The 24181-nt window shown below is 38.1% G+C and overlaps 2 protein-coding genes across 2 annotated transcripts; both read left to right on the plus strand.

Annotated features, from left to right (window-relative positions):
• The first annotated feature begins 533 nt into the window (after positions 1-533).
• Positions 534-17681, plus strand: si:ch211-159i8.4 (matrix-remodeling-associated protein 5). Its single transcript, XM_056251222.1, has 7 exons — positions 534-800; positions 1161-1290; positions 1459-1849; positions 2179-5466; positions 9341-10244; positions 14746-16685; positions 17629-17681. Exons 1-6 carry the CDS (start codon positions 607-609, stop codon positions 16652-16654), a joined length of 6816 nt encoding a protein of 2271 aa, XP_056107197.1. The 5' UTR covers positions 534-606; the 3' UTR covers positions 16655-16685; positions 17629-17681.
• A 2564-nt stretch (positions 17682-20245) lies between these two features.
• rab33a (RAB33A, member RAS oncogene family) lies at positions 20246-22427 on the plus strand. Its single transcript, XM_056251223.1, has 2 exons — positions 20246-20621; positions 21660-22427. Exons 1-2 carry the CDS (start codon positions 20358-20360, stop codon positions 22104-22106), a joined length of 711 nt encoding a protein of 236 aa, XP_056107198.1. The 5' UTR covers positions 20246-20357; the 3' UTR covers positions 22107-22427.
• The last annotated feature ends 1754 nt before the right edge of the window (positions 22428-24181 follow it).

A 24181-nucleotide genomic window follows, 5' to 3' on the forward strand; every position in this document is an offset into this window, starting at 1 on the left:
ACAGTTTATATGTTGTATGTACAACACAGTAAATATTCCTAAATATGTGCAGTAATTATAATTGGTAAAATTAGGTCACACTTCACAGTGTCTACAGATTATTAATATTAATAAATAACCTTTTTTTTATTTAGTGAAACTAAGTACTTGCACATTGTCATTATAATTGATTACATTACATCTGTAACGGATCAAATAAACTGATGTGTAGTATGTTCCTTGAATCACAGTTTCTTAGTAATTCTTTCAAGAGACATATGTGGATTTTCTTTTCTTTTTTTAATGTTGCAATATGTTATCTCTGCTAGTCAAGCATGGGCACAACTTTCAGAGGTTTATGAGTCATCACACTTCAGGCGTATTGTCACATGGCAAATCAAAAAGTTTCTAGGAGACATTCAACATCAATCCAACTTAAGTTCAAATATTCTTTTAAACATTTAAATGTGTGTTTTGCTTAATTTTAATTTTGTTATTTCTATCTTTTGTAAGTGAAATTGTAGACTGATTGCTGTTACTTGATTTGTATCAACAAATTGCTTACATTGTACTGTATGTGATTTGCAGTCACACTGTTCCTAAATCAGATAATGGCATGAGCAGGACATGGCTCCAGTGGGTGTACCTACTCTCCTGATGTTGGCAGCTCTGTATCTGCTGCTCATCTTGCCATCATGCTACCTGCACGCATGCCCAAGGTCCTGTAGTTGCCCCAGCCCTAAGGAAGTGCACTGTACCTTCCGTCACCTCCCCTCTGCCCCACGAAACCTACCCGAGGACACAGAGAGACTCAACTTAGGGTAAGCTATACTGTGTTGTTGGCTTTTGCTTTTAGCTAAAGAACTACTGGCAGACCGAACATATTCCTGTTTAAATACAAATGTGCATATAAGGAGGCCCCAAGATGAACGCTTAAGTCACACAGCATAACCACACTTTTTAAGCAAAACTCAAAACAAAAAGAAGTTGATACTCAAAATGAAGAAAAAAAGGGTATTGTAACACTTGTGGTTGTATGAATTTATTTAATTAAATTATATTGATTAAATTATATTCAAAATTGGTGTTGATTACTCTGTATCTTACAAAATTAAGGGGTAACCAATGTGATATGTCTTAAGCTAACATTTTTTCCTTAATCGTCTTTGTCTACTGCAAAGCTATAACAGCATTGGCACGATTGGGTCTTCAGATTTTGTGAACCTACGGCAATTGGAAATGCTTATGCTCCATGGAAACGATATCTCCTCTGTGTCTTCCGGATCCTTTTACCACCTCCGTTCCCTCCAGGTATATATTCATATATGGTTATATGAGATGTACAAAAGAAAACACATTATATTTAACTACTGTACTGTAGCTTCTTTGTGTCTCTAGTTTTCCATAAAACTATATAAATAGTTATGAGACATGACTTTGAAATAGCATTTGAGTAACTGTTGTTCTTCTTCGGCACAGATACTCAAGTTGAGCTACAACAAACTCAAAAGAGTTGATCCCAGTTTGTTTGAGGGCTTGACAAGCCTTGTACGGCTTCATTTAGACCACAACCATATTGACTTCATTGAGCCCTTTTCATTCAGAGGACTCACATCATTAAAGCTATTGCAACTGGAGGGAAATAGACTGCAGGACCTTCACTCTCACACATTTATTACTGTCTCAGTGTTGGGCACATTTTGGAGCTCAGGACTGCGGCACCTGCACCTGGCAGACAACCAACTAGAATACCTGCTGCCTGGAACTCTGCAGCACTTGCACAGGCTGGAAGTCCTATCCCTGTATGGAAACCCCTGGGCCTGTGACTGCCACTTACATTGGCTCTTGGAGTGGGACAAAAATCATGAGGGTGAAACTAAAAGATTGTATTTTCCAACCTTTGCATCACTCACTCAGAATTTGATATAATGGGAATAAAATCTAATAAAACTAATGGATGCACTCTCGCGTTACAATAATTTAATTTTCATAAAATTATAAATCTAACGGCCAATCTTTTTTTCTTTTTTTTGTTGGCGTTTGTCTGTGCAGTGTGAATTGGCCCTTAGATGCATTGTATTGCAACATTAAATTTAAGGTTGAATGTATACAACTCTACTGGCTGCGAATAACTGAAAAGGCAAACAAAGCAAAGTTTTTTTTTACTGAAACATTCTCTATCCCTCTCTCTCTTTCTAGGAGTTATTAAGTGCAAAAAGGACCGTGACTCTGGAGATGCAGGCAACTGTGCTGCATGTGCCTCACCACAGCCTTTGAATAACAGCCAGATCTTGCAGCTTTCAACCAATCAACTCACCTGTGGCCAACCCTCCCTTCAGTCCCCTCTAAAAATCGGAGAGAGTAGTGTGTGGGAAGATCAGGAGCCAGATTCCCCATACATCAAGGACTTGGAGCGTCCTCTTGGCCACCTGACCTTTATTCTCTCTGACAGCCATGGGAATCGAGCACACGTGGCTTGTAATGTAACACGTCCTGTTGAAGACACCTCCATGGTGTGGGAGCCTGTGAGGAGAACAGATGAGATTGCTGTAAATGTGACTCTACGTACACTGCTGGAGTGTGAGATCGATAGAGATGCTCTTCAGAACCTTTGGAGGTTAGTTGCCTATTACTACGAGAGCCCAGCTATTTTGGAACGGGGAACCAGACTTGGAAATTCTTCCCAGGTGACTTTTCAATACTCTCAAGCCTCAAATGAGGAATCACCATATTTTACAGAGCTCAAAGGACACTTAATAGCTGAACCAGCCTGGCTTTTACAACCAAGGGTCACCCTTCAGCTGAACAGGCGCAAAACTACAACTAAAAAACTGGTGTTGAACTTCTCCACTTTTATATCAAAGAACATCATTGGAAGAGGGGATGAGGAGGATGTGGTCTCCTCCTGGGCTATGATCCAAAGAGGAGCTCCAGGGAGAATTCAGTCAGTACTAGAACACTCTGAAGTCAGTCTGGATTGTAGTGTGCTCAGCACAGGGCATCAGCATGTGGAGTGGATGCTTCCAGACTTAACAACAGTGGATCAAACTGATTCCCATAAATTAAGGTTGGAGAATTACAGGCTAGTAATCAAAAATGCAAGTATAGCAGACTCTGGACTTTATCATTGCTTTGTGAGGACAGACACTAATGTAGACATCATGTCCTATAGACTCACAGTCAGGATGCGTCTGTTAAGTCCCAGTGATTTAAATGGAAAGAAGATGTCTGTGGAGAATGGGGACACTCTTAGTCTTCCCTGTTTAGTAACATCTCCTCATCCAATTGAGACAAGATGGTACCTTCCAAACAATCAAATTCTCAAAGCATCAGACATGAAAGGAAGGGTGTACGTGTCACAGAACAATACTTTGATAATCAAAACACTGACTTACGAAGATGCTGGAGAGTATAGCTGTTTAGCAGCTAACCTCTATGGGGCTGATATGTTGTCTCATCTAATTGTTGTAACTGGTAAAAAGGAAGAAGCACAAAAAGGTGTTACCGTATCTAATGGCGAATTACCGCTTTTTGAGAGTGAGGACAGCGAAGGGTCAGGATATGAAGAAATCAAACGACCAACTGCTAAACTAACACCTCAGAGGGTCAGTGGAAAATACAGAGAGGGAATTGTCCGACAAAATGCAAAAGAAAATAAAATAAAGGAGAGTGTGAGAAAACCGAATAACTCTGTCAAAGAGCTTGACCCCAGCCGCTGGGAACAGATTCTTGCGAAAGCTAATGCTAAACTCTCAACCATGCCACCAGTTACAACCCAACTACAAATTACAAAAACCTCAAAAACAGTGACAGAGTCGTCAATGACTACAACCACCACCCCTTCGACAGCTGACACCTTTGAAACTACTCAAACAGATGTTACAGCAAGCAGTCCCAGCATAAGTTCAAGCATACACAATTACAATGCGAAACAGCTGAAACCACCACCCCAAAGTGAGTACGAAAAACAAGAAACTACACAAGGAGAAAAATCTAATTACAAGGCAAGTGATTCTAACATTTCAGATTTGACTTTAGTACACATGGACTCAACAACTGTACCTGAGCCTAAGACACAGCTGGTAAAACAGGTAGACAGACACACAATAGAAAAGAAAATAAGGGTTAACAATAATTCCATCTGGAACCAAAGACGAAGATTCCCATATAGGCACCGTTGGCCGCCATCACGTAGACCACGTCCAAAGAGACCAAATTTCACCCAAGCTTACACTACAGCAGTACCATTCACCCAATCTCCAGTCAAGACTGTGACCACTAACTCTTATTCTCCAACCCAAAACAAAACATCATTGATTTTAGAAGTTTCTCCTACTCATTACCCAGAAATTGAAAGCTTAACCATGGCTGTCACAGAAGATCTTCTTAAAACACCTATAACAACATTCATAAAAAAGGAGAAGCTTAATGAATTTAAAGGCAAAACGAAACACATTGTTCAGCTCCTAATCCTAAGTACAATACCTCTGCAAGAAACTGAAGTAGTTCCTGCTACACTTGCCCCCAGACAGATCAACAGGTATGGGCATGAAAACAGAGAGATAATTTTTAGAACTAATAGCCACCCAAATGACAATAAGACAAGGCAGATTTCAGCAACAGCCATCCCTAATCTTCAAACCAGCAACATAAATGCTTCAGAAACAAAAAGAGCACATACTACTGGGAAACCAACCTTAACTAATGTGGACCAACCGAGTGTTTACAATTGGGGAATGCATCCTGAAGGTGTGCCTATTCACCCTTGGCTAATCCAAAAGAATACACCAAAAAAACAAATCTCAATTACACCACATCCCTACACTCAATCTCCCTTCTGGGCCAAGAACTATGGCATTCCCTTCTGGCCCACAGTTCATAGCTCAAGGCACCACCACTCCCAAGACAAAACTTGGTATTTCCAACAAAGGGGTGCAGGGGTCACCAACTGGCCTGAAATCACTGCTCAAACAGCAAAGCCCACAGCTTACATTTCTGGGTCAGCAACAGCTTCCTTTCTGAGGACCATAGCTCCACATGTCAGCTCGTCTAATGTACGCAACCACTTACTTTTCAACAGGCTCAGAAACAGATATAGACAATCACAGCTTGATGCATATCGACAAGCCCAGCTGGGAAAGATTGTCACTTCTAAGTCAAGGACATATTATCCCACCCCACAGCCTCACCAAGCACCAAATGTCCCAAGCACCTACAAGCCTGTGACTCCCCCATCCTTACTAGCATATACAAACAAACCACCTTCCACAGCAAGCGTACCCTATGGTAGTCGCTGGCACTACAGTCATTTTGGAACAAAGATCACTGCGATTCCCTTTCCAAACCTGATGGGCAGTGGCGTCAAACCCAGGATCACATCAACTGAATCCGTTACTGTATCTGCTCTAGCAGAGGCAGATGTGCTCTTGTCCTGTAGATCATCTGGGGACCCCAAACCTGTTGTTTCATGGACCAAAGTTTCAACAGGTTAGGCGATTTTTCATTACAAAACTTCTGTGGATGCGTTTATCTGAATGGAAGATGAGATCCCCTTTTAGAGTGCTTAAATTTGACAGTAAACAAATGCTTAATCATGCTTAATAATTGCCCAAGATAATACCAAAACTGATCACATTTATTTGGCCAACTATATTAGCCAAATTGAACATGTATGTGACAGTTTTCACTTGGTGTAAAATTATTGAAAATAAAACCATAAAATATTTAGAAAGATTTCTAGAAAGATTCCAGAATTATTATTGCGGCTTCTCTTTGTGAGAAAGGTTGGCCAGCATGCAATTTTACTTTTTTTTTTCTTCTTTTTTTTTTTAGTGACCCTAGAGTGCAACTGAAAATGATAATTATATATTATATTATAAAAGATAAATTTGTTTTGTCCTAGAGGTCACTCTACATACCCCTGTTTTGGAAGTTCACTAGCAGCTGTAAAAAAGCTGAAAGACCCCATTGTGAGAGCTAAACATAATTTGGTCCCACTTTATTTTAGGTGTCTTTAACTACTATGTACTAACATTTAAAGGGGACATATGATGCGATTTCTTGTTTTCCTTTTTTTGTGTGTGTGTTATGTAGCTGTTTGTGCATGTATAAGATCTGCAGAGTTACAAAACTCAAAGTCTCAAACCTAAAGAGATATTCTTTGTAAAAGTTAAGGCTTAGCCACGCCCAGGGGCGTAGCAACCGGGGGGGACTGTCCCCCGCATTTTTTTTTGACCCAGCGCCAATATTTCCGCCCGTGTTCTCGGATTTTTTACTTAGACTTGAGTGAACTAACATTCAGCCAATCACAGCGCGAAGCATCTATTGGGCGCGTCTGACATGAGCTTCAAATCTTTAGTTGCTCTTGTGAATTTTCGTGTTCGTTTAGTCGCTTCCTGTTTGGCCGTCTAATGCACCCCCAGAAAAAAAGCAGAGGACGATTACATCATTTTTTTCAAACACACACTGTAAGTATAATGTGTTACAGTATGTCGCGATGACATGAATCACACGTAAAGTTTCCTTGTTATGATTTAACCTACTGTGTAACGCAGTAAGACGTGTAAGACAACAGAACCTGTATGGACCTCGTCGCGCCGGATTGTGTCGAGTGTGTGTTAAATGCTCTCCTACTTGTTGCTTTGGATAAAAGCGTCTGTTAAATGAGACATAACAGATTATTCCCAGCAGGCACACAACGTCATAAGACGTTGATATTTGGTTAAATTTTGGTTGCGACGTCGGGTGACAAATTCAATGTAAATTCAACATCTAATGTCAATTTTAAATTGATGTCCAATACCGAATACATTGATTTAGGTTTTATTGATATATTTTTGTAAAATGTCTGTTGTATAAAATTACTGTAGGCTAGATGTAATCTGTATAGGCTACTCATTGAACACCTTTTTTTTGGTTCAACTGTTAAGAAGTAAGATAAGTTATTGTTCAAGTGTAGTTTAACTGAAATATAATAAATATCATAAAATATCATTATTTCATAAAAATAAAGTATAGATGTCCACAGTGGTCTGAAAGTCCCAAGTCCTGCAATATTTTTTTTTATTTCGAGTATGATTTCACAAAAATAGGTTGCTGTAAGCTATCATGGCATGTTCCCAAAATTGGCACTAGGGTGCTGTAAAATGGCAATTGCTATTCCATCTAGAATTTATTATTATGAACATCACCTTTCAGTTCCTCCAGAAAAACGCGATTATGCGATCGCATGATTCAATGCATAATCAGCCAAAGTCTGCATATTTATGCGGGGGTATTTTTTCAAATACGCCGCACTTTTGACGCATAAATTGACGATTTCCACGCAAAATATGTGGGGCTTGCATGATTTCATAATCCCCGCATTTTTGTTGCAAAAAAAGTTACATATCTTAGCAGAAAGTTGAAAAATGTTGCGTTTACTTCACTCAAGAGCAGCCATTTCCCCCTGTTGCCTTGGGAACATTATGAAGTGACGTAATTACGCGACATGAACATCATTGAAAAGCTGTAAAACAGGAAACATTTTTTTTCATATTTTATTTATTCATTTTTACAGAAGTTGTAGCATATTCCTTTTGTAAAGCTACAGAACTTGTTTGACTCATCAATGTTTTGTAAGTTTATAAAACAAAAAATAAAACAAGATGAAATATTCCAGCACTTTCTGTGATGTAGTATGTTTGCTTATCATAGGAATTAATAAGAAATGACTCTTTACATTAAGGTAGTAGTAGCCTAGTGAGAACAGTTTTTCTCTTTTTCATCAAACCGCAGTTTTTGCAAGTTCCCGCAATAAAATTGCATAAATATCCCGCATATTCCATCGCATTTTTTAAGAAAACGTGCCGCATAATCAAGGATTTTTGCCCGCAACAATCACAAAAAAAATCCGCATTTTTCTGGAAGGACTGACCTTTGGGTCACATCACCACACCATTTTGTCCCCCCCACTTTTATAATGGCTGCTACGCCCCTGGCCACGCCCTTCTAAAACGCTTCGTTCAAACACGCCCCCACAAATCTATGTCAGTGTGTGGGGGCAGAGTTTCAAAACACCGCCCAAATGTATATGCAAAGAAAGAAGGCGTAACTTTTTTTCTCGCGGTATTATTGTTGCCGCCGGCGCCGCCATGTCATGGAGATGCTGTGTTTTTTGTTGCAAAAGCCAAACTACTTTGTTTGGCCTTCCAAAAGAGGACACAATTAAAAGTAAAACAGTGGTTACGCATTTGTGATCGTAGAAATGACAAACAAGCGATACTCTATACTGCTTAAAACTCGCGTTTGTATAGTCCGTAGCAAATTCTTTAAATACGAAAACATACTTACAGGCTGTGTCTGTGAGTCAGAAGCGCCAGAATGTACTTGTAAAAGATGGAATTAGCCCACTTTTTAGAATCAGCCTTTGTGCACAGCTGGCCTTGTATTCTCGCAGGTTCTGCGCATTTTTCGGAGGACTGTTTCCAGAACCTGCGAGAGGAGGACTGTTTCCGGAACCTGCGAGAGGAGGACTGTTTCCGGAACCTGCGAGAGGAGGACTGTTTCCGGAACCTGCGAGAGGAGGACTGTTTCCGGAACCTGCGAGAATACAAGGCCGGCTGTGCACAAAGGCTGATTCTAAAAAGTGGGGTAATTCCATCTTTTACAAGTACATTCTGGCGCTTCTGACTCACAGACACAGAGAAGTCATTATAATCAGTAATTATGTCCCCAATGAAATAGAACCTTACCACTCTGATAAGTTCTGGTCCAGTCGCGCTGGCAAAGTTGATCGATCAGCTTGGTCATCTGCATTTACCGGATACCGGATCAGATTCGGGCTCGAATTTATAAGGTAGTACCAACATTATCACCAGTCATTATTGCTTTGGGAGCTGATGTTCCAAATATGGTAAGGTGTGTGACATTTCCGTCACACGCTTAATGTTTTCGGGCCAATCACAATGCACTAAATCACTGGCCAATCAGAGCACACCACGCTTTTCAGTGAGCTTTGTAAAAATCGACACGTTTCAGAAAGGCGGGGCATAGAGGAGCAACAATAATGTACGGTATGTGTAAAATAATGACTTTTTTAAACCTAAAACCACGTAAACACATTGCATTAAACCAAATACACAAAATAATGTTCTTTTTAGAACCATCATATGACCCCTTTAAAAGAATCGTTTGATACAATGCATTTATTGTGTGCATAAATGTTTTTACATTGTACGTATATTTTAAAAAAAACTTGCTTGTAATTACAGCTGTAATTATTTTCTGTAATAACGTCTATCATTAAACTGTGTTTGGCTTGTACATGTTTTTATTAGTTTGTTGATGTTTATGCTTGATTCTTTTTCCAACTCCTTTACAGGTGCAACAATTCAGACCAACACAAAACTTGGACAAAGATTTGAGGTCCTTTCAAATGGTACTTTTGTGATTAAAAATGTCCAGCTGCAAGACAGAGGCCAGTACCTTTGCACAGCTCAAAACAAATTTGGCTCAGACCGCATGGTAGTTACCCTTGTTGTCCAGACTCAGCCTCCAAAAATCATGAGTTCAAGGGCCAGAGATGTCTCAGTGTTTTTGGGAAACCCAGTCAGCTTGGACTGTATTGCCTTGGGTAAACCAGAAGCTCAGATTTCATGGATTCTTCCAGATAGGACGTTTGTGCGAGACATTGGTACCCTTGACCGAAGAATATCTCTTCTTCCAAATGGAACACTGAGTATTCATTCAGCAAACCTTTCCAATAAAGGTGATTATAAGTGTATTGCCAGCAATGTAGCAGGAGCTGATACACTCACATACCACATTCGTGTTGCAGCGCTACCTCCAATAATTGTTGAGATGTCATATGAGACAATGTTTACGAATGTTGGAAGAAACGTATATGTGGATTGCACTGCTAAAGGAGAGCCATTCCCTCTTATTAAGTGGGTTCTCCCTGATGGTTCACAAATCAAGCCCACACAGTTTATTGGAAGCCAGATATTTGTTTTCCCAAATGGAACACTTTATATAAAGAACGTCACTCCCAATGATTCAGGGAGGTATGAGTGCTCAGCAACCAACCCAGTGGGTTTTGTTAAAAGAACGGTGCAGATGGATGTTAGGCAAGAGGCTCCTGGCCCCTGGAAAGGCCTATACCAGCAACACAGTGTCAAGGCAACATATGGATCCACAGTTTTCCTGCATTGTCCAGAGTCCATAGGTTCCCACAGAGGTACAGTCTGGAGACTGCCATCTAAAACCATACTGGAACATCAGTACAGGTAACATGTTTTATGCTATTAAATATAAGTTAAATGTATATATGTTCTATCTAGCCAGATTTTAACATTTCTTTTAATATAAAATAATGAAGAGTTTGTCTGCTTAATAATACGGTAACTTCTTTTCCCCTTCATAACAATCCTACAGTGCTATTATTTAAGTCAAGCCGTCACAGCTGTATTGTTATTTCTCCTTTATGAAGTGTTTTACTTTTCTCTTTCGAGCAATTATTGGTCCTCATTGTTCAAGCTGACATATGCTCTCAAACACACAGCAGGCCAACTTCATCACTAGTGGAATTCAAACAATGTCTGGCGTATTAAACAAGCAGTCTGTCTCAGCCCAAACAACCCCTGCTGATCCAGACAATACAGTAACAGAGCAGGATGCAAGGGCAATTTTTCTAAATGCTCAGCCAGCTATCCAACAGGCTACCTAAAGCAGATAACAAATGTTTAACATTTGTCATTCATTATTATGCCTACAAACAACTAAAATTAATCAAAATTAAATTATGTAAAAAAAGATCTTATTCAAATTTCTGAAATTGTGACTTTAGCTACAACATTTTAATGAAGAACCAATCCACCTTTTTCCTGACAAACCTAATGCATTTTGAATTATGGCACTTCCGGTTTGGGGAACTTCCATTCAAAAAGACTGAAACAAATCATTTCAAACAATAAGGTTGCACTACAAATAATCCTCATCAGCCATTTTGACCGAATGAACTGTCAATTTCCCTTAAACTTTTATTTTCAGACGTCAAAAGAATAACACAACGCTTGTTTTTTTAATGTGATATCGCATAACAAGAATATGGCAAGAGCTCTTTGCAGTCGCTGCATTCTTTTCCTCCTATTTTATTCTTTCTTTGTATTCCGCTGTAACATGAAAAAAAGACAACATATACTGTGCATTTGTGGTCTGCTCTCCCGATTTAATTTACAATATATCCCATAAATATCTCCCAAAGAGGATCTCGCGTTTTTCTCCCCAAATTCTCACGTCTCTTTCCAGGTGTGTTTTCACACGGATGCTTTACACTTATTATCCCTATTAGCAGTGTTTACTGTAACATTTCTAAAGTAGGTAAATACAGTATTTGTTATTTGTTAAGTACTTTGAGATATTATCACTCAATGTTCAAGTAATTTAGTTAGCATTAAGTTAACATTCATTAAGGCAAAGTATGTTACATAACACACACACACACACACACACATATATATACAGTATATATTAGGCCTACTACAGTGATATTTAACACACCCATAATATTGCTGTGGAAATAATCAAGCTTTTGGGGTTAATCATGGTTTGTTCTTGTAATTTGTTAATCCTTTTACACTTAAATTTCCTTTTAATTATTTTAATATTAATGGGAATAATGTCACTTCATTTTTTTAAAGCTTATTATTGCGTCCATAGAGCGGACCTTTCACTGCTGTTTATAGTTTAACGGAAGTTAAAACAGAAGTGTCATTAGGCGTAGGAAAAAGGTGGGTAGGAGCACAGCACTTGATGATGATATATACAGTTTTTACAATATAGAAATGTCTATGGAATGTCCCCATAAAACATGAAAACCCAATGTGTGTGGTGTGAAAGAGAGAGAGACATTCAGTCAAACAACTAGTTTGTCTATATTTGCTCAGAACCATTAGTGCTCATCAAAAACCACTTTTTTTGTAAACTTTCAAACAAAGCTTTGTGACGTCGACATTCAAAGTTTGTCTTGACAGGACACAAAGGTTAAAGTAGTCCTCAGATGCCATGTTCTTTACAGCAGCATTTCAGAGAAATTATGTTTTGGAGTAAGCTGCTGACTGAATGTGTACGGGAGTAAAGTATACGGCAGTTAAATACTGAATGTTAACGTGATAAAAATAAATTAACCGCTTTCTGTTGTTTGTTAATTTACATTAACTATAATAATATTACATTAACTGCATGTGGGTATAAAAAAATCCCTTTCTTCAAGACAGCCACAAAAACAGAAGAATATCCAGACCAAAAAAGGATAAAAAAAAAAATCCAAAAGGAGGAACAACAATCTCCAAAACAAAAACTCAGAAAAAGGTTCCTAAAACTGTAAAAAATAAACTCCGGCACAAAAGGCACAGAAGAAAACTTTTTGGAACAAGAGCAGACTTACGACAGTAACTTGCTTAGGAACAACAATAACTAAGCAAAGATACAGAGAAACAAACCAGCTTAAATACACAGCACAGAACGAGAAAACAATAGCACTGATTACTAAAGGCACATGAGAGTCCTATGGGGACATCTAGTGGTCAAAATAAAACATTACAAAGCAAAAACTCTTCAGAAAAAATTATCAAAGATTATCTTCAGTCCTATATGTTGAGCCAATGTCAAGTCAAGTCACCTTTATTTATATACCACTTTATACAATACAGATTGTTTCAAAATTATGCATTTTGGCTGTTGTTCAGCTAAAGTCAGTTCAGTGTTGATTCAATTCTGTTGTAAAGATCATAAATTATTAAATTAGTTCATTTTATCTATAACGCGGTTCAAACAACAGGTGTGGCCATGTTACTGCGGTTTCGGAAAACCAATGAATACCACGATTCATTATAGTGGAGCGCGTGGAGTGCGTTAAGAGTTTTTCTGTTAGAACGGTGTTGTGTTAGCGGCCCCTAAGTTAATAAATCTTATTAGTGGAAGTGAATCAATCAAAACTAACTTTAGCTGGACAATAACTGTATCCTCCTAATGCTGTTGTAAAGCCTAAACAATCTGTTACGGTATTTTCTATTATAACTGTAAAACTGTTTTGAAACACTCCATACTGTTAAAAGTGCTTTATAAATGAAGGTGACTTGACTTGACTTGATTCATAGTACTACGGAGCAGGGGCGGAGCGAGGGGGTGGCTAATTGGGCTTAAGCCCCGAATGTTTTGTCAAAAGCCCCGAATCTTTTAGGTTTTTTAAAATAACTTCAACTTTGTTTCATTTCCTCTCAGTCTTTCTGACTGGAGCGGCAAAAAATGAAACAAAAGCTCTATTACCGTGCGTGTGGTGGCGGACGGACGGTATGCATTGCATCGCGCATCACTCAACTTGTTTGCCAACTGCCAATAAAAACTAACGAAGAAGAATATAAATCTTCTTCTTCGTTGTCGTTGTCATCAGGGGCTTGCTGCTGGCGGGCTGTTTCACCGGCGTCGTAGCGAGCTTACTGGCTCAGCCACGGCACATGTTTGCAGTCAGTTGCCTACTGGAAATTGTCACATAAAATTTGATGAAAGTGATGCTTTTGAAAAAATATTTCTGACAATAAATGAAAGATTTTTAAAATGGCATGTCTATTTTGTCTCGGCGGAGCTGAGATGAGAACAATCGGAACACGGCCGTATTCTTGTGCATGCGCATCTGGTGACACGGATAAATGTACGCAGCAATAATGAATGTTCCTGGGAGATCCGTAACGTTAGTTGCGCGGGATGTGGAAGCGCGCAAAAGTTCCAGAAATGTACAAAAAGTGCCCTAGCCTTGAATGTCAAGGTAAGGAAAATAAGACTAAATCAAAATTAAATAACCAAGACTAGTTTGTCCTTGTGATTTTTCTCAGGAGATGTTTTGAGCATTTTACTTCAGACACCGGATTATCAGCAAACTGCCAAGAGAACGGCTAGCTGGCTACTCAAAATAAACTAGCAATCTATTCAGTCAGCATATTTGTGTTTGATCTGTGTGAATTACAGAAATATAAGACTTGCTAGACCAAGACTCGCAGAGTAAGCTGTGTGTGTGTGTGTGTGTGTGTGTGTGTGTGTGTGTCTCTTGACTGATTAACAGTAATGTAAATGCTAAATGTCCTAATACCTGTTGATACTACAAAAATGCAAAGTATATATATGCTCTTATACTTAGTTTTCCACATATCATGTAATACTCAATTTATCCATTTCTTTGCACAAAACTCTCCAGAAAGTGCCATTTAATGGTTTATTTGTCCAAAAAAATTCCCGGGGGGGCATACCCCTGTACCCCCCTAGGGAGAGCACCCCCACATAATAAATCCCAATTTAACCCCTGGATATATGCCCCCCCCCCCCCCCCCCCCCCCCCAGTTTGGGCTAAGCCCCTAATGTTTACATCGTCTGGCTCCGCCCCTATACGGAGTTATGCAGTGAGTTACGTCGTAATATGGGAAACGCACCCCTGAATGGATGTGGACTTCCCAGTCAGTGCTGTCAATCATGACCAAAATTGTAGATGTATCACACAGTCTGAATAAGCATAGATGCCACTCTGTCCAGCTTAGTTTTTAGGCAAAATCTCACTAGACTCATATCTGACAAAATCTGACAAGTAACAATTGTAAAGGACAGGGAAAAGAAGTTGCACGGTGTGCAGCCAGCGTAGGAAGGATTCTATGAGCTATTTTATTCTATCATACTTAATTACTATGAAAGAGTTCAGCTGTCATAAAAAGGTGTAAACAATTTATCTCTTTTTGTTCTCAGTCCACAAAGGCACATCACTGCTTTCCCCAATGGCACTCTCAGAATTCTGAGACTGACTGAGAAAGATGGAGGCAATTATTTTTGCATGTATCAAAGACCAAATGGTGAGGACATGGAGCTGTTCCAAGTAGAGGTTCTCATGAGGCCACCAAAGATAGAGAACAATGGGGCACAACATAAAAGAATAGCTAATGGAGACAACTTCCTGGTGGACTGTGTAGCTTCTGGCCTTCCAGACCCTGCGGTTTCATGGAGCCTCCCAGATGGCACCATGATCAACAATGCCCTTCAGTCGGATGACAGCGGAACCCGTAACCGGCGCTATATCATCTTTGGGAATGGAACGCTTTTGTTGCAACAAATGGGAAAAAAGGATGAAGGCAACTATACATGCTTCGCTAAGAACAACCTGGGGGAGGATGCAATGAAAGTAATTGTCCAAGTGGTGCCAAACTCAGTCCAAATATCTTCTAAAGAGCAGGTATCCATGCGGGCACCTTTCGGGCAATCAGTCCAAATGAAGTGTGATGCTACAGGTGTTTTACCACCTACGATCATCTGGATCTCACCAAGGAATGAGATAATTACCTCATCTTCGGTCAAATACCAAATCCTAAACGATGGGACTCTGATCATAAAAAAACTGACCTTGGCTGATCAGGGAAAGTATGCCTGTGTGGCACGGAACCCAGCCGGAGATTACATCAAGAATGTGAAGCTTCAAGTTGATGTTAATGGACCGCAAATCAATGGACAGAGTGGGCGAACAGAGAACAAAGTTTTAGCAGTGTATTACCAGACACTGCTGCTGGACTGCAAAGCTGAAGGTATGCCTGAGCCACAGGTCACCTGGACCACACCTTATAGCATGTCTCTACCCACCCCATATTTGGGAGGCAGGTTCCAAGTCCACAGGAATGGCACTCTTGAATTGAGGGGCATTCGAAAGACTGATGAAGGTCGGTTTCTGTGCGTAGCCAAGAATTTCTTAGGGGAAGCAAGTCTAGCAGTTGACCTGGAAGTAGCATCACTTGCTGAGAAGCCGAGCTTTTCAGTGCCAAATATAGAGGTTCTTCCTCTCAAACCAGATGGTGATGACATTTCTTTGGAGTGCCGTGCTACAGGAAAACCAAAGCCAGAGTTTCTTTGGATTCTACCCAATGGAACAGCACTGAATCCAGGCATGAAACTTCAACGGTTCACTCACTTCCTGGGAAATGGGACTTTACACATTATGCAACCAGGTGTCATTGACAAAGGTGTATATCGATGCTTGGCCAAAAATGTTGCTGGACAAGGAGAAAAGCGCTATGCTTTAGAACCTGGACAGAAGCCTCAAATTAGAAGTAGTGCTGCTACAATGAAGATTTCATTTGGGCAGACACTGAATATGCCATGTAATGCGGATGGTTGGCCTCAGGCAACAATTACCTGGACTCTTCCAAATGGCCTGGTCTTGGACAAGCCTCAAGTTATTGGAAGAGTAACATATTTATCTAACGGCACACTTCAGGTAAAAGAAACTTCCAAATTTGATAGAGGAACATATACCTGCAAAGCCACAAACACATTTGGATCATCAACATTGTCATATCCAGTGAGTATTATGGTGTTTCCACCTCAAATCACTCATGCCCCACCTTCAATAACCAGAGTTAACAGGGGGTCTCCTGTGATTCTAAACTGCATAGCTGCTGGTATACCCAAACCAGACATTTCTTGGACTCTGCCTGGACGCACCACACTTGTACCCAATAGTCGCTTCACAGCACAGAATGGAATTCACATGACAGAGGAGGGGAATTTGGTGATACAGGACCCAGGCCTCATGAACTCAGGAATTTACAAATGTAATGCTAGAAATGCCTTGGGAACGGACTTCAAAGCAACATACCTTCAAGTGATCTGAGCAATAGACAGAAATCCATTAGATGATATTAGTGCTGCACGATTAATCATATCGCAATCGTAATCGCGATGTCAAGCCTATGCGATTATATGACGCAAAATACTGCGATTTTATATGAAATAAACAAATTAGGGCTGTTAACGCAGCATCTGTTATTTTTTGTCATCCTTTGGCTAGTTACATGATCCCGCTCTTATTCATGCGAATGCCTTAAACCATTCAGCGAGACAAGTCAAAAGAGTATCATGCGCATGCACAGACCGCGCGCCAGAATACAGTTCTCTTTCCACTTGAAGTGAACGAACAATAACACACACAATTATGCCCAAATATCATTTGTCGAGTGTCTTCATAACATAAGAGCAGTCTTATGATGGTCGTAAAGAGTTGTGAGAGAATAAGGCGCGTCTCTGTCAGCAACTCTTAAAGGGCCAGCATCCAATAATGCTTTCTGTCAGTAAAGTTAATCAAAGAACAAAGGGAACAGAGAAAAACACTCACTGCTCTTGACCAAAGAACTTCTGTAGCTTTAAATAGGATTTTAGTCCATATAATTTATAATTTATGCAGCGCAGACTGTTTGATAACTGTTTGATAACTTTGACAAATTCAATTTCTGTATGTGTCCTACCTGTTAGACAGGAAGAGCACATGTAAATATGACATTTATTATGGGTTTATGTGAGGATTGTTTGAAGTTCACTTAAATTAAAATTAAATTATTTTTTATCCGGACATCAATGGCTTATTGATCATTATAGGTGTTATCAATCATTTAGTTGTTGTTGCTAGTTTGAGTTGAGAAATACACATTTCAGAATTGTCACTAATCTGTGTGTGCATTTTGCTTTAGAACCAAGCAAGTTGACTCATGAAACCATTTGTTTATTATATCGCAATCGCATATCGCAATATTGACCTCAATAATCGCAATATGACATTTTCCCCAAATCGTGCAGCCCTAGATGATATAGATGTAACCCCATTTCCAGAAATGTTGGGACCTCTTGTAAAATGCAATAAAATCCACAATCTGTGATTTGTTAATTCTCTTGAACCTTTTTTTAACTGACAAAAGTACTGACGAACTTTTTTTTTTTTTTTTTTATATATATGGCTGCAACACACTACAAAAAAAGTTGGGACAGAGGCAAAATAAAAGTGAAAAGATAATAGAATATCCAAGTTAAACTCTTTTGAAACAGTCCACAATTAGCAGGTGAATTGGTAATAGGTGAGAGTATTGTGATTGGCTGTAAAAGGAGATTATCTGTCTTTGCAAACAAATATGGGTCATGGCTCACCACTTTGTGCCAAATTTCATGAGGGAATTGTCAAACAAATAAAAAAAAAATCACATTTCTCAATGCAAGATTGCAAAGAATTTATGTTTTTCACCATCTACCATAATATTGTGAAAAGATTCAGGAAATCCAGAGAAATCTCAGTCTGTTCAGGGGACGGCAGGAGACCTCCATTGAATGTGCTTGACCTTTGAGCCCTCAGATGGCAGGAGTACTTTGAAAAACCGTTTTCACTTAACACAGTCATCAAGAAATGCAACTTGAATCTCTTTTATGCAAGGAGAAAGCTATACATCTGTTCAAAGCAGAGATGCAGGCGAGTTCTCTGGGCCCAATCTAATCTTCTAATCTAATCTAGGTTTACCAAAGGAGAATCAGACAATGATGACCACGGACTCAACGTAGATGTCTTATATCAGGCGAGATTGGGTAAAAATTCCACTTGCAAAACTGCAACAATTAGTATCCTCAAAACCCAAATGATTAAAAAGTATAATTAAAAGGAAAGGTGATGGCCTCTGTCTCCAAATTTTGTGTTTGGAAACGCACCAAAGTGTGTTGCAGCCATCAAAATAAATAAAATAATTGTTTATATTTACAAAATACAATTAAGTTGGTCAGTGAAAACATTGGAAATATTTTCTTTATACATTTGTCAGTTAAATAAAAGTTCAAGAGAATTAACAAATCACAGATTCTTATTGCATTATACAAAATGTCCCAACTTTTTTGGAAATTGGGTTTATATATTGTACTACAAAATGTATTAAGTGCACCAATGCACTTAAAAATGCCCTCATCAATGTTGTTAAATGTTTGTTAGCTTTGGATCTGCCCATTCATTGACCCAAGGATAAGATGTCTTTGGTATTCTGTTTTTTAATTTATAAAAATATTAGTTTGTACATATTTATATATTCCACAGAGTAAACAATCATTTTACATGCCTTTTTTCTAACATAAATTGTACATAAAACATTTCAGAATGTCTGCAATTTGTCTGAAATACTGTCTGTTGAATTTCTTGCATTCTTCAGTGCGTTAGAACAAAATGGCCTTGTCAGAGTGGAATGAGGCAATGTATGGTACAAATGTTGCTATTGATGTGGTAGCTGTACAAAAAATAAGACAAGAACACAATTATATAATATACTTACTGGCAAATAATAAATAACACTATTATGGTCTTTTTGTTTCAACTCTTTAATATATACCATTTATTTTACAAAATGCCACATTTGCACCATAATACTAAGTAAATGAATGTGGGCCTATTAATTTAACTATTACATTTTAAATGTAAGACGCCACAGTGATGAATCAAGCAATAGTACTAATTAATGCATAGGAAATAAAAAACACAGCGCGATATTAATGAGATAATCTCCTACACAGGATTTTTTTGTGTTTCTCTGATTTGTCTGCTCTAGAGTTTGACAATGTCACAATCTGTGCAATAGATTTGCCAAGATACTAAAGTTTGCAAACAAAAGTCAGATCTCAATATGAACTATGAAATATGAATATCTTATTAAATTCACTCAAGACCAAACTATCTTTGCTATTCTAAACACATTCGTTTTATGGCTACATACTCTTAGTGTATTAACAATTGTCAAGATTTTTTTTTCCGATTGATACATAAATGAAACATAGATGAATTCCATAAATCTATGAGCTATGATGATAGAGCGATAAAATACGGTTAAAGGTCTGAAAATGACAATTCTGTCATTATTGATTCACGCAGCAATGACTGCAATGAAATGTTCTCCATTCCACATATTAAAACTGAAGTGTAATGCTCAGTTGACACATCCTAGAAATGGCAAATGTAGACAAAACATCAAACCTTGCCCATACTATTTTTTAAATCTGAACAAAAATGCATATAACAACAGTTTTGCAGAGGGGTATTTTCCGTCAATAACTGTTTTGGTCTATTTCTCGCATTGTAAGCAATATGACTTCAGGCGACTTGCACCATAGAGCAATAATATATATATATAATAGCACTGCAATAATAGTCAAGTCACCTTTATTTATATAGCGCTTTTTACAATACAGATTGTATCAAAGCAGCAAGATAAGATCGAACAACATGAGAGTAAAATAATGACAGAATTTTAAATTTGGGTGAACTATCCCTTTAAATTTAACTACCATACCCATGCTGTCATTTTTATTCAACTATGGGTAAAGTATCATTTATTTTTCAGCTATTATGCGATTTTAATTGCGTTTAGGCTACTGCATCAGCTAGCATACTTGTCAGTCAGTCAATGTGTAAACTCACTGCATCTGCAAAGGGAGTGTATCTGCCATCCCTTCCCCCATCCCCACCACCATCATCACCGCCGGACCAGTGAACACCAGGCTCGGTACATCATTTCACCGTTATGGCAAATGAATTCCCAGAAAACAGAGAAAGAACTGCCAACTCACGCCATGCCAACATCACGTCGTCTCTAGACCTGAGCACGTCTCTAGACCACAGTGTGCAGACGCGGATTTTTAAAATCATTGTCATCGGGGACTCAAATGTGGGTAAGACCTGTTTAACCTTCCGCTTCACCGGCGGAGCCTTCCCCTGCAAGACTGAAGCCACCATCGGCGTGGATTTCAGGGAGAAAGCTGTGGAAATCGAGGGCGAGAAAATAAAGGTAGGATATATTGTCGGGGCTGGTCTCTTCCCGAAGGCCGATATCTCGTTGTGTCACGATTGTATTGTGTGCTTGGGTGGACGTGTGACAGCAGCATCATGAGGAAGCTCAATGTTTACATTCTGAGTAATACCAATGACTCTTTCTGATCGCATGTTGCATCAAGGCGCCTGGTCATCGTCTTTTCTTTCATTTCAGACGAATAAAATTACATGTCATAATGTCGACAATTTAGAAATCATCACACCTGCTAAACACAAGAAGTGTTTTTTTTTTTTTTTTTTTTTTTTTTTTTTTATAACTGTATCCATAGATTGGCATATAGCCTAATCCAACAAAGATTGATAAAGTCAACAGATTTAACTAATAGAGCTACCAATCTCTGTAAAAAAAAAAAAAATGATGCTGCCATCTTTCTAAAGTTACACTTTTTGCCCCCGTGTAATTTGACTCCAAATCTCAGGTGAAAATTGTCATTTTGAACCCACTCTTCAAAATAATGGATTACTCGGTAAATAATCTAAATATACATCCATGACATTTAATATTTTGGTTTTCATCACTATTTATCTTTGTCTTTCTTCAGAAAAAATATGAACAAAATCAAAAATGTTATCAACTCAATACATAGACTGGTGGAAAGGGAATGACATTACATAGATAACACACAAATGCACACACAGACTATGTATTTTGTATATTAATATAAATGTATTTTGAGAAAGTAACACATCCGTCTAATGCAATAGAAGCAAGCACTAAATATTCCAGATGCATCAACATTTTTATGTTGAGCCAATATATGTTGTCATTAAATAAAAAAGGGAAACACTATGACATTTAAAGAGCACAATTATGAGTAAAGGTCAAAGATTTGACCAGCAATCATTTGGAATTAACATCACACCATGAATGCTTAAAAAATGGCCAAAGTTGATTTATTTATTGTCATGTTAGTTTATTTCTGATGCATCAGTTTTCTCCTTCACCTTCTCTGCAACCGTGAAATTAGTTTCTGTCTCGTTTCTTTTCTAACAGGTACAAGTATGGGACACAGCGGGCCAAGAGCGCTTTCGGAAGAGCATGGTGGAGCACTACTACCGCAATGTGCATGCTGTGGTATTTGTGTATGACGTCACAAAAATGGCCTCATTCCAGAACCTAAAGACCTGGATTCAGGAGTGTAACGGGCACGGGGTGTCATCCTCAGTCCCTCGAGTTCTGGTGGGAAACAAATGCGATCTATTTGACCATATCCAGGTCCCTTCCAACACTGCCCTTAAGTTTGCAGATTCCCATAACATGCTACTGTTTGAAACATCAGCCAAAGATCCCAAGGAGAGCCAGAACGTGGACTCCATTTTCATGTGCCTGGCATGTCGTCTAAAAGCCCAAAAGTCCCTGATCTACAGAGACGTGGAGAGAGAAGACGGCAGAGTGAGGCTGACGCATCCGCCCGATCCTAAGAGTACCTGCCCATGCTGAGGACCTTAAACTGTGGAATTATTATCATTGATGATAATTCAGTGCAAGAATGTGCCTGCAACTAATTTTAGTTACTTTACGCCATGAACTATCCCTGTTTCTGTGTGTGTGCGTGTGTGCTTATCTTACATGTTGTTGTTGTTTTTCTATGGTTTTCTTTTTTTTTTCAATTACACCATCACTAAAAGGCAAATCCCACAAAACCAGTCAAGAATATGTCCGGGTTGTATTTCATCTCAAAATCAAAGGAAAGAAATGAGAAATAAAATAATGCCACCTTTCCATTGTTACATTATTGTCATGACAATTAAGCACATTTCCCCAAAAATGCACATTAGTAATTAGTAATCCCTAGTGAAAAATAAATATACTAAAATATATTTTAAATAACTAACTATTAGTTAGTTAGTTTCCCCAAAAATGCACATTAGTAATTGTTAACATTAATTAAAATGCACATTATTAATTAGTAATCCCTAGTGAAAAATAAATATACTAAAATATATTTTAAATACATTTATTTTATGCTAAGTATACTACAAATACATTTACATGTTACGTACTTAATATAAATACCCTGCAATTGTACTTTTGGTATACTACTGGTATACTTAACGTCTGCTAAATTGTTTGGAACAACTAATTTTGTACTTAATGCACTTTAGTTGTCCGGAAATAGTGCTGAGGTCCAACTAAAGATATACTTAAGTATATTTGATTGTGCTAAAGTGGAACTATTGCAAGTATACTTTAGATACACTTTAAATATCTTGCATTTAAAGACAGATATTATACAGAGAGCATACTATCCGTGATATTAAAACACATTTTAAGGCTTAATATTAAGAAATGTGCATTAAAGAAGTACTCCAAATAAAGTTTAATGCTAATTTTTATATCAGTAAGTCTCAAGCGATATGTCAGTAATTATGTTAATGAATTTCTAGGATACTCAGTATGAAGTAAATGTATTTTAAATACATACATAGGTTTTTTTCCCTAGGGTGTAATGGTGAAAAAGTCTTATTTTCATTGTTGTAATGCAAAACAATGAATGTATTATTTTAGTATTTTTGAGTATACGTATTAAGTATTTATTTTATAATTACAAAAAAAGTAGTTTACTCAAAATTAAAACATCAGGTACATTATTTTGAGATTTCTGGTGAGGAAAAATTAGAAAATATAATGGCCCCTCAATATGCTTAATTTTTGTCATGTCTAGCTAGTAAGGTTTACACAAGATTTCATGCATGTGTAGAAGAATGATTTTCAATCCCTCATGCTTAATTCGGGGTGCACTTTATCCGCAAAATACCACTTATAAGTAAGTAACCTTTAAAGGATTGAGAAAATGTGACATTTGTTATATTTATTCATTTGGTTCTGTCACACATTCATTTAGATTCATTCATCGGCATAAGACAACATCTCACACATTATTGGCTGATGGTCTTAAAGGGACAGTTCACCCAAAAGTAAAAGTTCTGTTATCAATTACTCCCACTCAAGTTGTTCTAAACGTGTATGAGTATCTTTGTTCTGTTGAACACACACACACAAATAATAATGATATTTTGAAGAATGGATAACCAAACTGTTTCTGGTCCCCATTGACTTCCATAGTATTTTTTATAGTATGGAAGTCAATGGGGACCAGCGACTGTTTGGTTACCCACATTCTTAAAAATATATTTGTTATGGTTGTTCAACAGAACAACATCCCTTTAAGGTTTCAGCCGTCAGGAACTGCACATGGAATCCAAACCCTCCAGTACTGCAGTTTCAGAGTTTTTACAATGATCATTCAAATGTGTGTGTAATGCCTTAAAACATATTCAGTTCTTTTTCCTAGCCTTGTGGTTACTAAAATATGTCTAACATTAACCCTCACTAACAGCATGGATGTATTTGTTACTCATTAAAATGATGAAACTATTAGTACATATTCTGATAGTTAGCATTAAATAGTCTAGTGACCCAACAAAATGCTTAATGTAATCTGATACCGCTCATAATTCACCTCATTGGAAACCAGTGGTGGGAAGTTTTATGTGGCATCACAGTATTTCACC

Source organism: Rhinichthys klamathensis, unplaced genomic scaffold, assembly GCF_029890125.1.
Source record: "Rhinichthys klamathensis goyatoka isolate OS25496 unplaced genomic scaffold, OSU_Roscu_1.1 h1tg000079l_1, whole genome shotgun sequence".
Lineage (NCBI taxonomy): Eukaryota > Metazoa > Chordata > Actinopteri > Cypriniformes > Leuciscidae > Rhinichthys > Rhinichthys klamathensis.

Excerpts from the sequence above, each read along its gene's own strand:
- si:ch211-159i8.4 (XM_056251222.1), top strand. The coding sequence starts at position 607 with ATGGCTCCAGTGGGTGTACCTACTCTCCTGATGTTGGCAGCTCTGTAT. Across the intron at positions 1,291-1,458 it reads ACCACCTCCGTTCCCTCCAG|ATACTCAAGTTGAGCTACAA; the intron begins GTATATATTCAT and ends TCTTCGGCACAG. Across the intron at positions 1,850-2,178 it reads GTGGGACAAAAATCATGAGG|GAGTTATTAAGTGCAAAAAG; the intron begins GTGAAACTAAAA and ends CTCTCTTTCTAG.
- rab33a (XM_056251223.1), top strand. The coding sequence starts at position 20,358 with ATGGCAAATGAATTCCCAGAAAACAGAGAAAGAACTGCCAACTCACGC. Across the intron at positions 20,622-21,659 it reads TCGAGGGCGAGAAAATAAAG|GTACAAGTATGGGACACAGC; the intron begins GTAGGATATATT and ends CTTTTCTAACAG.